Source organism: Salvelinus alpinus, chromosome 13 (assembly GCF_045679555.1).
Source record: "Salvelinus alpinus chromosome 13, SLU_Salpinus.1, whole genome shotgun sequence".
Classification (NCBI taxonomy): domain Eukaryota; kingdom Metazoa; phylum Chordata; class Actinopteri; order Salmoniformes; family Salmonidae; genus Salvelinus; species Salvelinus alpinus.
This window is the reverse complement of record NC_092098.1, coordinates 42454636-42471112: the sequence shown is the minus strand read 5'-3', so window position 1 is coordinate 42471112 and position 16477 is coordinate 42454636. Positions and strand designations below refer to the sequence as shown.

At 40.8% G+C, this 16477-nt stretch overlaps 1 protein-coding gene across 15 annotated transcripts in view; it reads left to right on the top strand.

Moving 5' to 3' along the window:
- The window catches only part of LOC139537727 (phosphatidylinositol-binding clathrin assembly protein-like), a 54437-nt gene that overhangs the window by 28781 nt on the left and 9179 nt on the right, over positions 1 to 16477 (top strand). For 4 of the 15 annotated variants that reach the window (XM_071339399.1, XM_071339396.1, XM_071339403.1 and 1 more), the window contains 11 exons: positions 433 to 556; positions 1108 to 1244; positions 2469 to 2569; positions 5879 to 6025; positions 8321 to 8404; positions 8711 to 8791; positions 9033 to 9143; positions 10905 to 11003; positions 11949 to 11979; positions 12085 to 12184; positions 13578 to 13601. In XM_071339399.1, coding sequence (XP_071195500.1) covers positions 433 to 556; positions 1108 to 1244; positions 2469 to 2569; positions 5879 to 6025; positions 8321 to 8404; positions 8711 to 8791; positions 9033 to 9143; positions 10905 to 11003; positions 11949 to 11979; positions 12085 to 12184; positions 13578 to 13601 — 1039 coding nt within the window. The other 11 variants (XM_071339397.1, XM_071339402.1, XM_071339401.1 and 8 more) reach the window with 11 other exon arrangements.

Here is a 16477-nt window from a genome sequence, read left to right as displayed (position 1 = left end):
TATTGACGAATGCTCCGGGAGCCACAGTTGCAGTGTTTTTACCCTCAATTTATGAAAGTCCTATATTGTTAATAAAGACCTACTTGTCTGTGGCTAATGCCAGGCGCATTTGATTTAGTTTGCTTTTTGTGTCTTTCAATGTACTATAATAATATGCACGTACCATCAGTGCTCATTCAGGTTTTCTGTTTAGTGGGAAAGGTGTGTTATAAACTATCCCTGTCAAGCAGAATCCTTTCTATTTTATTTCATCCTCCTATTACTATTGTAGCCTGTATCTATCAAAGTGCAGTTGTAAAAATATGTGCCACTTTCTTTCACTGAGCTTGTAGAACAACACAGTCCTTTTGACAATGGTCAGTAAACAGTTTTACCATAGCCCCCACTAACTGACCCCTGTCTCTCTCTCTTCCTATGTCTCTGTCCATCCAGGGCTAGCACTCTCTCCAACGCTGTCTCTTCTCTGGCCAACACGGGCATATCTTTCACCAAAGTGGACGAGAGGGAAAAGCAGGCAGCTCTGGAGGAAGAGCAGGCTCGCCTAAAAGCGCTGAAGGTACATTTTCCTTTCAGTGTGCTCCCCTCGCTATCTCTGACTGTCTGATCTCTCTCGCTCTCCCCCTTCAACTATCCTTTCGGCTTATTGCCCTACTGGGTTTAATCTGTGCTGACTGGTCAGCAGCATCTGTAGAACATTCAGTGATAATGAACAAAAATTAAATGATTTTCTGCCTTTGGGGGGAAAGGCAATGTCGAGGGAGTTTCTTTATTTTGTTTTGGAGTGGATAAGCTGCCGTTAACTTGGTCTAACATTTTATTGAGCAGTATTTACACTACAGCGATCAAGTCTTCAATGAGGTTTTTGGTCTCGTTTTATTCTAAATTAATGCTATGGTAACCAACCAAGCATCAAGCCCGAGGTCATCCAAAGAAGGGATATTTTTTTAGCTAATAAGTTGCTCTCCTGAGATCATCAGGCCACGGAGTCCCCACCACCTCGGTTAAAAATTGAGTCAAAATACATGCTCTCAGAAAATGTTAGCTGGCCAGTGTACTGTAGGTAGGCCCGGGTGCTTGTTTTTGTTGACTTTTGCCCGTTCCACCTAGGAGCAGCGTCTGAAGGAACTCCAGAACGGTCATTCTTCCTATGCCACCACGGTTGCCTCCCCTGTGTCCACTGACGGACGAACCATCAACACAGCACCAGCCATCGACCTTTTCTCCACACCCAGCTCCACAAACGGGTTAGAGCACCCATTCTCTCCTAGGCCTTACCCTTATCACTCCCCCACTGACTTCGCCAAAATGCTATGTTACATGTTTAGTGCCCAGGCACTGATCATAGCTCCTTGTTGAGTTTATGGTTGTGCCCTATATAGTGCACTACCTTGGACCAGAGCCCTATGAACCTTGGTGAAAAGTAGTGCACTAAATGGGGAATAGGGTGCCATTTGAGATGGAAACTATGTTTACATTTGCTTACCTATCCAGTTGTTTCAGATGTTTGAGGGAGTATTAATAATAGTGTAGTGGTTGGGGTTGTTGAAGCCAGACTAGACAGTCAATGCCATGTATCCATAGAGCCAAATACTCCATTGCTATTAATCGGCCTACCCATCTATTCTTACCCACTCTTCCCTATGCCTTTGCCCACCTAATGAATTTGATGCTCGTGGAACTATTCTGTAGTGCCCCAGCTGCACACAGGTCAGTGTACTAGAGCTGGGATGATCAATGGACACCGACCGTACCGATCACATCGCAGGCTTTTTGCTGATATCGTTCATTACGATAAGTAGCCTAAAATAGAGAAATGTGAAGTTTGAAATGAAATAAGTTTGCTAATATGGGTGATTGTTAATGAGACAATTTATGGCTACAACCATAGTAGTAGTTTACAGGATAATAATAAAACAAAAACTGGTGCACATTAATGTTACAGACTTTCTATTTATCATTATCGCATCAATTCAGGACATTTATCGGGGTATGGATTTTTCTCCATATCACCCAGCTCTACAATGTCCTTCTAAAAATAATCTTGTACATAAATGTGAGCATTACAAAATAAGAAGAATAATGAATAAATCGTAGCGCCAATTTAAAGGTGGATGGCAAGGGTGCATTCCCCCGTTTGAAAGCATGCAGCTCAGGGGTAGCTGTTTACGGAGCCTCCATGACGGTACAGAGGGTATTGATTGCATGTGACTTTCAGAGACTCCACTGTTTCTCCCTCTTGGCTGCTTAATCAAGCCTGACAAGTTTGTCTTCAGTGTGCGTGAAATGTTTTTGACTTTTATTTTATTTTTTGTAGGTGAAGGGTGGGAGTAAGGAGTAGGTAGAATGTTCCCTTTGCTAGGTGAAACTTCTACCTGGAGCGTTATGAAAACCTTTTGAGTAGGCTATGGGAGAGTTGGGGTTTAACTTTTGTGAGACATTTTAACTTCCCTTCCTCCTCCCCCCTCAAGCACTTCCAAGGCGGCGAGTGACCTTCTGGACTTGCAGCCTGCATTTCAGCAGCAGGCACTGCTACTCTCCACTGGCCTACCAACAGCCAACACATGGGGAGGTGAGAGCTCCCGTCACACCGCGGATTGCCTGTTTTACACGCCTGATTCTCTCACACACACACACACACACTCTTTTTCATTCAGATTCCTCTGGGTAAACTGTGATGGGCCTCTCCACAGGTCATAGTGGATACAACCCTTAGCATTCTCAAACAGCTTATTAACTCGATAAGCTTGCTGGTGGTGGATATACACAGTAACTGGTGTATTTGACCTAACTCCTGAAAGCTATTGGTGAATTTGAAATTGGATGTTAAGACTACTAATAAAATCAGGTAAAGTTGATCAACAATCAAATCACAGTTATTTATTCATTAGGATCCCCATTAGCTGCTATACTTCCTGGGATTCAAAAAGGAATATAACAATTACATGATAACAAAACAACAGCCTACATCATAAATAAAACAATGCATCATGCAAGACATAATTACTATATAAAAAAAACATCAACATAAAATGTACAGCATTAAAATATTAGTGTGTGTGTGGGTATACGCGTGTCTCTTCACAGTCTGCGTTGTACCGTGAGGGGTTTTATCTGTTTTTTAAATCTGATTTTACTGCTCGCTTGAGTTACTTGATGTGGAAGAGAATTCCATGTAATCATGGCTCTGTATTATTGTGCGTTTCCCAGAGTCTGTTGTGGACTGTGAAGAGACCCCTGGTGGCATGTCTTGTGGGGTATGTATGGATGTGTTAGTTTGAACAGAGAGTTCGGTGCTTTCAACATATCAATACCTCTCACAAAGACAAATAGTGATGCTATCAATCTCTCTACTTTGAGCCAGGAGAGATTAACATACATGTTATTGATATTAGCTCTCTGTTTTCGTTTAAGGGCCAGTCGTACTGCTTTGTTCTGGGCCAACTGTATTGTCCTTATTTGTGGCACTTGACCATATGACTGGGCAGTAGTCCAGGTGTGATAAAACTAGAGCCTGTAGGACTTGCTTTGTTCATTGTCATGTCAAGAAAGCGGAGCATCACTTTATTATGGACAGACCTCTCCCCATATTAGATACCGTTGCATCAATATGTTTTGACCATGACACTTTACAATCCTGGGTTACACCAATCAGTTTCGTCTCAACTTGCTCAATTTCCACATTATTCATTACAAGATTTAGTTTAGGTTTCGTGAATGATTTGTCCCAAATACAATACTTTTTGATATATTTAGGATGCCATTCTAAAAATGACTGCAGCTCTTTAAGTGTTGCAGTTATCACTTCCTGTGGTAGCTGACCTGACATGTGTAATGTTGAGTCATCAGTGTAAATAGACACACTGGCTTTACCAAGGCTAACGGTAGGTCATTGGTAAAAAATGTAAAATGTAAGGGGCCAAGATCTTGAGGTATGCCTAACTCTACCTGGTTTACATTAGAGGATTGCATTAAAGAACAGTCTGTGTTCTGTTGGATAGGTAACACTCAATCCATGATATGTCAGAGGATGTAAAGCCATAACACAGGGTTTTTCCAGCAGCAGACTATGATCAATAATGTCAAAAGCTTGCCTGATGACTCAACTGAATTCTTCCACTGAATCATTTGCTTGTAGGGCTCCCGAGTGGCACAGCGGTCTAAGCCACTGCATCTCAGTGCTAGAGGTGTCACTACAGACCGGGGTTAAATTCCAGGCTGTATCACAACCGGATGTGATTGGGAGTCCCATAGGGCAGCGCACAATTGGCGCAGTGTCGTTAGGGTTTGGCCGGGGTATGCCTTCATTGTAAATAAGAATGTGTTCTTAACTAACCTCCTAGTTACATTCTTTTAAAAATACATACCTCAGTCTGAGTCTGCCATCTTTGAAGTTGGTTGTGGTGATGTCAAAATGAGGGGTTTTGTTTAAGACAAAGTAATCAGCGATTGGATCATCTCTAACCAATCAGAGTATCAAAGCCAATGACACATTTTCAAAACGTTGCATTACCCACGCGTGTGCTGGCTCTGGCTCAATCCATCGGTTTCTGGGACCAATCAGATGGTCTAGAACGTATTTCCATTCTAGAAATCGTATGGGAGGTACTCAGATCGAGACTCATTGCGGAGAAGAAACTAACATCCATGGGTGTGGCGCAGTGTTTGACTGGAGCAAGGAGTTTTTGTAGCCAGGCAAATCAAAAGCTGCACTGAAGTCTAACGAAACAGCTCCTGAAATCTTATTATCAGTTTAGTAGTTTGCCAGACAAACTGTCAGCAACTCTAAAATAACGGTCTGTATCATGACTGTAACCTTATTTATTCATATTATTAAATTTAGTAACTGACCTTTTCTGATTTACTATGACACCTGTTGTTCATCATTCATGGCATTTGTATTTAAACCTCGTGATGCAGGTGCCAAATTAAGAGGCACCTTTATCTTGAGTGCCTTGTAATGTTGTGTGTGCTTTGGAATTTAGGGGCATGTGTCAATGGAAAGTAAATAATGATAAGGTTGAAATTATTAGATAAACCTACTTAACTGTGTTTTCCTTTTCACTTACAACTACACCGTTCAGGTTCTTGTAGTCACAGTATGAATCCACTGTTACTTTTTGTCAGTCCTGCAAAGTTTCAGGTTAATCAACTTGAAGCTAGAATTATTTATTTTTGTATTCTTGTTATTTATAATTGTATGTAACTTTTTTTTAGACTTGATAAAAGAATAAAGTATACTTTTCAAAAACGTTTTTAAAGCAAATGTGCTGCATTTGTTCCAATTGAATATTTCCATAAAGGACGGTGCAGTGTAGGTTACATGGATTAAGGCTGTCTTGGTTTGTGTCATGTCTAGAAGTGAACATTATCGACTGGTGCACATGTTTCTTCTTCTTTTCCACTAGAATTGACTTTGCTGATAGCTATTTTATTGAGGACAAATGTACTTATTATGACTGAGATGTGGTTTTCCACCTGGCTATCTTCAGATGAATTCAATAACTAAGTCACTGTTTTTCTGCTAAATTACTTAAATGTCATGTTAAAATTCCATATGGCCTTTGGTATAACCACATGTGATGAAATAACCTGCTTTTTTTTTTTAAAGCATAAAATATTGTTTGTTATAGCTTGGCAAAGATTATTGTGACTCTAGATGACAACATAAGGCTGCTTGTTTCCAAGTCTACTTCAATATTAGTTTCCTTGCAATGATACTTGGAGTATTTGTGATACTATCACAGTTTATGAAGAATTCTGTCTGAGGCATGGGGTTTATGTTCATGTTTCTGCATGCTTTCCTTTGACTTGACTCGCCGTCCTATTCTAACTTCTCCCTGTTCTCTCTCTTTCTGTTCTGTCCCCTTTGCCTGTGTAGATCCTTTCACTTATACAGAAGCTGTCGAAGACTCCATTCCAAACTTTAACCCTTTCCTTATACATCCTGTTGTCGATGCGGTTCATCTGCCTGTTGTGTCTTCCGATGGTGTTAGTTCTAGGACACCCACTCATGAAATGTTGGGTGGTAAACAACATTTACAATTTTTTTGTGTTAAGTTTTCTTTGTCTGTTATGGTGTTGTCAGAAATGTCTCCCATTGTCATATTCAGCCTGCATGCACCATTCCATAGACATAAAAACCAGTAGATGGGGATGGCTCTGACATCAGCCATGTATTCCTATGGAAAACTCCCGATGGTGCATGAAGCCGGAAACTATTTACATTTGAAGCGCGCCTTATTACTGAATGGCACCAAAAAATCGCTAAGATCATGGTGAAAGTGCCTGTAACTAGCAAAGGATCATGGTCGATGTAGTCGTTTTCATCCTGCCTGAGCGGGATAACCTTAATGTCTATGGCATGAGGGCGCGAGCCTCCTCATAGCCTGCCGGCCCGTGATTGGTCTGTTTCGGCATGTGGTCCTGTGTGACAACAAATGTAGTGATCAGAATGGATCACTATTTAATTAAATATCTCCATTTGTAGCGAACTTCAAAATAATTCACTGTGGGGATCGAACTTAATCATAATAAACTAATTCTATAGCCCAATACGTCTGTAAATTTTGGGGCCTTTCAAGTGCAGACCAGGGCTTTTGGCACTGCTAGTTTGAAGTCACCAGCAGAACTCGTGAATTAATGCTCCAGACTGGACACTGGGGACTTTGCACCATTACGCGTCTTTCTCCTAGCCTTTACAACACAGGTGCACCTCAAAAGTGATATTAAAGCGGCAATCAGCAATTGAAACAATAACGCGAAAGCTTCATCCCCGCCCCTGTTTTGGTAAAAAGCTGAGGGATGTGGCTGGAGAAATTAAACCACTCTCAAATTAATAGACAGAGCTATGGATGCAAGGACTGACCTTCCATGATATCAACATTATTGTTTTAACCATGTTTTGAGGCTATATAGTGTTTGTTTACATTTACGTTGTTTACAAACATTGGAGTAAATAAAACAAGCTTATTTTGTGTTCTGATGCGGTATGAAATTGAACTAAGCTCATGAGGTATTTCTAAGGTATATTCTTCAAGGCTCAGTGGGTACATATCATGAATGAAGGGCAACAATGGATGTAGCACTGCAGATTGCCCCTTGAGTTGATGCAGAGTCAAAAGTGCTTGCTTCATAACTCCAGTATTCTGAAGGGGAATATAGAATTCAACAGTGAATGTCTGGGGCTGTTCACATTGTGTGTGGGTGCTTACAATTTGTGTTTACATACGGTATATGATGTGGCATTTAGATGTACTGATGCTACTAAAGGTTTTTCAGGAATCGGGTGCTTATCTTGGTCGTTGTAGATCCTTGGTATTAAAAAAAAACAAGGAAAGGTGATAGCATCTCTCATTAATGACCACAGCTACAAGGTTTTAAGTTTATGGTGCTTTTTTTTTAAGCTGACACATTTCAGCCGTGTGGTCCTTGTCAAAGCTTGCTAGCACCGTTAACTAAACCTTGCTGTTACTGTATATTTGTTTTGGTTTGACTGTGTGCCGTGGCATGCCGCTGACTGATTAGGTTATTTATAGCATGGGCCTTAAAATATTTACATTTGCCTCGTTTCCTTACCTGTGTGTGTTCATAGCATGTCACTTTACTATGTTTCCTTACCTTATGTGTGTTCATAGCATGTCACTTTACTATGTTTCCTTACCTTATGTGTGTTCATAGCATGTCACTTTACTATGTTTCCTTACCTGTGTGTGTTCATAGCATGTCACTTTACTATGTTTCCTTACCTTATGTGTGTTCATAGCATGTCACTTTACTATGTTTCCTTACCTTTACCTGTGTGTGTTCATAGCATGTCACTTTACTATGTTTCCTTACCTTATGTGTGTTCATAGCATGTCACTTTACTATGTTTCCTTACCTGTGTGTGTTCATAGCATGTCACTTTACTATGTTTCCTTACCTTTACCTGTGTGTGTTCATAGCATGTCACTTTACTATGTTTCCTTAGCTTTACCTGTGTGTGTTCATAGCATGTCACTTTACTATGTTTCCTTACCTTATGTGTGTTCATAGCATGTCACTTTACTATGTTTCCTTACCTTATGTGTGTTCATAGCATGTCACTTTACTATGTTTCCTTACCTTATGTGTGTTCATAGCATGTCACTTTACTATGTTTCCTTACCTTATGTGTTTTCATAGCATGTAACGTTACTATGTTTCCTTACCTTTACCTATGTGTGTTCATAGCATGTCACTTTACAACTTCTCTCTTTTTTTTTTCTTGCATTTTTTTAAGTGTAAAGAAAAACAATCCACATTGTTGATTTGAATTTTCATTTTATTTTTGATTCTCCAGATCATTACAATCCCTTTATTGTTTCGAGCTCTTCCATTGCATCTGATCATGAGCACACAGTGCGGATAGAGCAGTTTATCTCAGGTACTATGACTGGGAACCTGACTGACCTGTTTTCTAAACTCCTGGAAGCATAGGACCCTGAACTTATGCCGGGTTCATGTTTGCTCTAGTCTAGTTGCTTCCCTGATTGCTGTTTGCCTTTAGTGCTAACATTTTAGTATTTTGCGTTTGCTGAGCTAGATATATATTAATTGACTTGATCTTCTTGCTTACTTTTCTGGAGCTATACTACTTTTCATTTGATGTGTTTTTCGTTATTTCTAATCTTGTTTCTAAACCCCCATCTCTTTGCCTTTCTCCCCTCCTGCTTGCCTCTGGTTGTGTCAGACTCTTTCTGTGGGCCAGCATCATACCCTACCACACCTCTCTTCCAGTCTGAGCCCTCTGCTGTAGCTGGTCTATTTGGAGGTAGGTACCTGGGGCTTGCCATTCCTACTGCCCCCTGTCTACTCTCTGGCCTGAAAAAACAACAACTTGGGTGTACAGAATATATTTAAATGATCAAGAAGAGTGTCCACAGAGTTGACGGCACGATCATACTTAAGTTAACAAGCGAAATAAAGACTTCCGTTTTGCATCAGAAAGCTTTATAGCTCGATTAATGCCTCAGCTAATATCAGCCTCAACACTCTTGCTTCCTCTTAACCAGGATTCTCAGTGTCTTCCACCACGCAACCCCAGACCGCCAGAGGCCTTAACGTCAACTTTGACTCTGTGTTTGGCAATAACTCAGCCTCCGCCAACAATGTTGACTCTGCTGGTAAGGATCATACATTCCTCGACCTCTCCCAATTCCCCATCCCTCTCTTCACATGCACAAGCTCCACATAGAAGTTACCCTTCAGCACAGATCTAGGATCAGCAATTAGATCACATCCACACTGCTGCCCACTGGGCCCAACTCACCTCGTGACTGGGGGCATCTCACCTCATGGGCCATCGCTGGGCTTGGATGTTTTGGAAAGGAATTCAAAATACTTGCAGTGAGTGCTTGATCAATGATTGAGAAAATGTACCCCCATGAGATATGGTCATGAATGATTTGCTTTGAAATGTTCCAAAAGTAGCATTCATGTTTATTTTTGTTGTTGTTATTTTGCATGGGAAAGCGCAGCCTTCCCTCAGGGATTCACATGCACTTTTCAATTACCTGTCTGTCATTCGACACATGGCCGGTTTCATAACTGGCACGGTCTGCTCCGGTGCCTCCGAGCTCCTTTAGCCATAAATTCTTGAACTCTTTCACTGCCACGGCCGGGGCCTGGAACATGACAGTTTGTCATGAACAGAACCCAAAGACTCAGGGTAGTGCTGTCCTCATCTTCTCACTGCAATGTAACACTTCTCCATCATATTGTCTAATCTTGCATGAAATGGAAGAGCTTAGGAAATGAGTATTGGCACCATTTCAACTTCTCTCGACATAGCCTTCTGCCCCTGAGTAGTTATGCCTACAAAGTCATAAGTACATCACAGAAAGGTGCATTTGGCAGCAAAGTGCCTTTTGGTGCTCAATAAAGCGTATAGTGAAGAGCGGAGAATGTACACATACACTACCGGTGAAAAGTTTTAGAACACCTACTCATTCAACGTTTTTTCTTTATTTGTACTATTTTCTACATTGTAGAATAATAGTGTCGACATCAAAACTATGAAATACAACATATGGAATCATGTAGTAACCAAAAGTGTTAAATAAATCAAAATGTATCTTATATTTGAGATTCTTCAAATAGCCACCCTTTGCCTTGATGACAGCTTTGCAAACTCTTGGCATTCTCTCAACCAGATTCACCTGGAATGTTTTTCCAACAGTCTTGAAGGAGTTCCCACATGCTGAGCACTGATTGGCTCAAACGCATTATGAAGGAAAGAAATTCCACAACTTAACTTTTAACAAGGCACACCTGTTAATTGAAATGCATTCCAGGTGACTACCTAATGAAGCTGGTTGAGAGAATGCCAAGAATTTGCAAAGCTGTCATCAAGGCATATTTGAAGAATCTATTTGAAGAATCTCAAATCTAAAATACATTTTGATTTGTTGAACACTTTTTTTTGTTTACTACATGATTCCACATGTGTTATTTCATAGTTTTGATGTCTTCACTATTATTCTACAATGTAGACAATAGTAAAAATAAAGAAAAAACTTGATGAGTAGGTGTTCTAAAACTTTTGACCGGTGGTGTACATGTATCTAATGTGTGGGTTTTGGGGTGCTTCACTCACAATCTCACCATTGTTTTGTTTCTCTCCCTTGTCCATTGGGTGAACACACACTTTGGGCCTTGGCTGTATTATGGCACATGACTGGGTGAGTTGACTACACACTCCTCAGTCCTGGACTGCGCCAGCAAACTTATTGTCATTTTCACGTGCGACATCTGCTTCCCACCGCTCACGTTAATCACATCCTCTTTCCTGTCTCGTCTGTGGCATTCTGTCTTTTACCCCCTCCATCCCACCCTCCTTCCTTTTTTTATTAATAATGTTTTAGGTGGCGTCCTCAAACCCACAGTGGCCTCCTCGCCCAGCCAGGGGCTAATCCCAAACGGGCAGCAGCTTGGGAAGCTGGTGTCGGATGACCTGGACTCATCCTTGGCCAACCTTGTGGGCAGTATGTATCATCAACGTGCTCCTTAGGTCTTACTCCCACCATACTGTAATGATCACATTTTATTTGTCACATGCGCCAAATACAACAGGTGTAGTAGACCTTACAGAGAAATACTTTAAAAAAAAAAAAATATGAAATAAAGTAACAAATAATTTAAGAGCAGCAGTAAAATAACAATAGTGAGGCTATATACGGGGGTAACAGTACAGAGTCAATGTGCAGGGGCACCGGTCAGTCGAGGTAATTGAGGTAATATATACATGTGGGTAGAGTTATTAAAGTGACTTATGCTTAGATAATAACAGAGAGTAGCAGCAGCGTAAAAGGGGGGGGGAATGCAAGTAGTCTGGGTAGCCATTTGATTAGATGTTCAGGAATCTTATGGCTTGGGGTAAAAGCTGTTTAGAAGCCTCTTGCACCTAGACTTGGCTCTCCTGTACCACTTTCTGTGCAGTAGCAGAGAGAACAGTCTATGACTAGGGTGGCTGGAGTCATTGACAATTTTTTGGGCCTTCCTCTGACACCGCCTGGTGTAGAGGTCCTGGATGGTAGGAAGCTTGGCTCCAGTGATGTACTGGGCCGTACCCACTACCCTCTGTAGTGCTTTGCGGTCAGAGGCCAAGCAGTTGCCATACCAGGCAGTGATGCAACCAGTCAGGATGCTCTCGATGGTACAGCTGTAGAACCTTTTGAGGATCTGAAGACCCTTGCCAAATATTTTCAGTCTCCTGAGGGGTAATAGGTTTTGTCGTGCCCTCTTCACGACTGTCTTGGTGTGCTAGAAATAATGGTCCGCTGCATATGTGCTATTGATACTTAACATTTTAGCAGACCATCTGCCAGATGAAGTGTCACATGCCATCTCTTTTGGTGTATTTTAATGAGATATGGTCGAGTCAGCGGCTCTATGCGCTCAACTAACAATGTATTCTCTCTCCTTTTTAGATTTGGGAATTGGCAATGGTGTGGCAAAAAAGTAAGAATGCAATGATACGGAACTGGAATGACTAATTATAATTTTTTACCATACTGACATATTGCAGTTGAATGAAAATAATTAGCATTTCCATTTCCTATGTAGTGATATTCATTGGAGTCAGCCTGGTGAGAAGAAGTTGACAGGTGGATACAATTGGCAACCAAAGAGTGCTCCCTCTACCACATGGAACCCTGCCACCATGGTAAGTTTGTTTGGAATAAGTCTTTTTTTACTATAGTATCCAAAGTTCTGATCACAAAATTGTAATGCATTGATCAATATTAATCGTACTGCTACTTGTGTGTATGTACTGACATGTATGTGTAACTGATAGATAGATGCTCACTACATCTTTTTAAATATAGTGCATTCGAAAGTATTCAGACCCCTTGACTTTTTCCACATTTTATTACACTACAGCCTTATTCTAAAATGTATTAAATTAATATTTTTCCTCATCAATCTACACACAATACCCCATAATGACAAAGCGAAGACATGAGGTCGAAGGAATTGTCCGTAGAGCTCCGAGACAGGATTGTGTCGAGGCACAGATCTGGGGAAGGGTACCAAAACATTTCTGCAGCTTTAAAGGTCCCCAAGAATACTGTGGCCTCCATTCTTAAATGGAAGAAGTTTGGAATCACCAAGACTCTTCCTAGAGCTGGCTGCCCGGCCAAACTGAGCAATCGGGGGAGTAGGGCCTTGATCAGGGAAGTGACAAAGAACCCAATGGTCACTCAGACAGAGCTCCAGAGTTCCTCTGTGAAGATGGGAGAAACTTCCAGAAGGACAACCATCTCTGCAGCACTCCACCAATAAGGCCTTATGGTAGAGTGGCCAGGCGGAAGCCACTCTTCAGTAAAAGGCACTCTCAGACCATGAGCAACAAGCTTCTCTGGTCTGATGAAACCAAGATTGAACTCTTTGGCCTGAATTTCGAAGCGTCATGTCTGGAGGAAACCTGGCACCATCCCTACAGTGAAGCATGGTGGTGGTAGCATCATGCTTTGGGGGTGTTTTTCAACGGCAGGGACTGGGAGACTAGTCAGTATCGAGGGAAAGATGAATTGAACAAAGTACAGAGAGATCCTTGATGAAAACCTGCTCCAAATTTGCAAAAAATTCTAAACCTGTTTTTGCTTTGTCATATTGTGTGTAAATTGAGGGGGGGAATAGTTTAATCCATTTTAGAATACGGCTGTAATGTAACAATGTGGGAAAAGTCGAGGTGTCTGAATACTTTCAGAATGCACTGTATATGTAAATTGTACAGTATTTTGTCTGTCTTTTTCCTTTTGTGTCAGACCCCAGTAAGACAAGCTGTCACCATTAGTGTCAGCTAATGGATCCTATAAAATAATATGATTTATGAAAAGAAATGTGCTTTTTCCTCATCTGCTTTGGGAATTGTTTATCCAACACAAACACTGCTTGGTTTAAGTTCCTGATGCATACAGATCATATGGACAGAAAGCACCAATGGTGTGTGGTTTTGCTCTGTGTTCACTAAACATTGTTGTTACAATATTTTCTAATCTGTTTCTCAAATGTCTTTTGCATTGTATAAATGTTCTCCTGGGGAAAAAATACAGAACGGCATGCATTTCCCACAATACGTAAGTCTCAATGGTTGTACTATTTCCTGCTCTTTGACCAAAGCTGGCATGCCTGGTATTAACCCCACACATTCACCCAGCCACGTGTTCTCTCTGACCGGTGTGGTCTGCACCATGGGCTTCTTCTGACCTGTTGACCTCAATCTAACACAGAACCCACAGCATGACCTGTCCTGTCCTGACTTTCCTCTCCTCCTTATTGCAGCCCTTTGTTCTCCAGAGGCTGGTTTATACTAGGTCTGACAACATGTCTGTAGACCATTAGAATGGTACAAGTGTCCATGGACAGTCGTTAGACCTACTGTAGGAAAAAAACATCCTTTGTCGTATTTTGTTATTGAACTTCTGGTCACACCTTGCTCAGTGCCTGCGTCACGAGGGTCACATACTGCCTGTATAATAATTACATGACTGTTGTGACATCATGACAGTTATAACATGACATGTGAGCCGTGAGAAAATATTTGGAATATATCTGAATTTCTACAATAAGAACAAATGTTTTGCCACTGTGTGCCCTTCTCGTATGTGTTGAGGGCAATGGTGTTAACCACTAGACCACCCCAACTCAGTTAGTTATTAAACTCAGTGTCTGTAAGCTGATCTCACCTGTTTCTCGACACTTTCAAACATCATTATTAAGACTTGGTCATCTAAGCTTAATGACTCAAGTGAAGGGTTTCACAAAAAAAGTATGTTTTGTGAGTGGGTAACATTCAACATAAAAAACAATGTTTCAGCTATTATCAAGTGAACACTTATGGAAATATACTGAAAGACCATGGTATATTTGTCTATTGATACGGACGAGTCTGATTTGAAAAGAGAAACTGGGGTATGATCTTAGGTAACTGCATGGTTGATAACTCACACAATTAAAAAAAAAAAAATGTATACACGTTTTCACCAGTTATTACTTTGCCGTAAGGCTTTTCCTCATTCTCCCCTCGTGGTTGTTTCTTCTGAACAGGGTGCAAAACAGCATGTTGACTGGAAGCCTATCTACCACAGTGTCAAAGCTGTCTAGCGAGACATACCCTATCCCGATTTGGTTATCACCCCCTGATTTGTATAAAGTTCTACCTTGCTCAACTCGGATAACATCACCAACAGTCAACATGTTTTGCACATCACCTCCTTTCATTGAAAATGACTGCTTTCCATTTGGTCTCTCTAAATAGTATCTGGTGATCCTCCCATATTTTCCTATTCAAGCAAATTTCTGCAATGACCGAAATATTGACTGCTGAGTATGCTTTTATGCAAAGCATTTGTGATCAATGTGAGAAGTTGAAAAAGGACTTTTGGATGTTCGAAACAAGTGCCGACTGTAATGACCCCAACATTTATTCTTTGTACATCCTCTGTTAATTCTGACCCTTTTCAATGGCTTGATTGCTGATGAAATATTTCCTTCACGAGTGTGCCCTTTTCAAGCAACTGAATGGCCTGTGATGAAACAAATCAGGGTTTGTTACTTACTACTGTGGGGGCTGTGTGATAGTCTATCAGTTCCTCTATACAAGCCCCCCTCTGTCTTTTTCAGCAGAGCAGCTCTGCACCTGCAAGTAACAGCTTCTTGCTTCAGGGCTCTCTCGCTCTCTCTGTGCTTAAGATTCCCACACAGCTCTTCTGGTTAGCCCTAACATACACTGTAAGGGTAAACTAGGGGAAATGGGGACAGGCATGCAACAAATGGTTCCCAGATGTTCCATTAGTCTTGCCAAAGTGGAAGCAGGCAGGCAATGAGTATAAAGTGTTGCATGTGAATTGGACAATTGTAGCTTGTCAGAGAGATGAACAAAGACAACATTGTTCAGGTGGGTTGTTTCTGGAGAGGACCAAATTTACTAAGTTTGCACCTGTTATTTTGTAAAAGTGATTCATTAACTAAACATGAATATTAAACTGTCTTTATTTACACTAAGTTACAGTGCCTGTAGAAAGTTGACACTCCGCCTGGATTGCTTCACATTTTGTGTTACAAAGTGGGATTAAAATTGATGTAATTACCATGTTTTTGTCCACGATCTACACAACATACACAACTCTAATATAAACAGGTGAATGAAAAATAAAATACTAATATACCTTCATTAGATAGGTGTTAGAAACACCTTTTGCAGTGATTACAGCTGTAAGTCTCCTAGGGTGAGTCTCATAAGAGCTTTGCCCATTATTCTTTTCAAAGATTTTTCAAGCACTGTCAAGTTGTTCGGGATCATGGATAGACGGCAATTTTCAAGTCTTGACATAGATTTTCAAGCAGGAACATTCACTGTCTTGGTAAGCAGCTCCAGTGTAAATTTGGCTTTGTGTTGTAGGTTACTGTCCTGCGGAAAGGTGAAATCCTCTCCCTGTGATGCAGCCACCACCATGCTTGAAAATAAGGAGGCAGTTACTCTGATGTTGTGTTGGATTTGTCCCAAACATAAGGCTTTGCATTTAGGCCAAAAATGTTATTCCTTTGCTGTGTTTCTTTTCAGCATTACTTTGGTGCCTTGTTGCATATTTTGGAATATTTGTATTCTGTATATTTATATATTTTCACTCTGTCATTTAGGTCGTTATTGTGGAGTCACTAAAATGTTGTTGATCCAGCTTTAGTTTTCTCCCATCACAGCCATTGAACTCGGTAGCTGTTTTAAAATCAACATTGGGCTCAGGGTGACATCCTTGAGCAGTTTCATTCCTGTCCTGCAGCTCAGTTCAGAAGGACAACTGTATCTTTGTGACTGGGAGGTTTAATACATAATCCACAGCATAATTATTAACTTGACCATGCTTAAAGATATATTCAATGTCTGATTTGTTATTGTTACTCATCTACCAACCATTGCCCTTTATGCTTTCAAAAAGGTTTTTGTAATTTATGC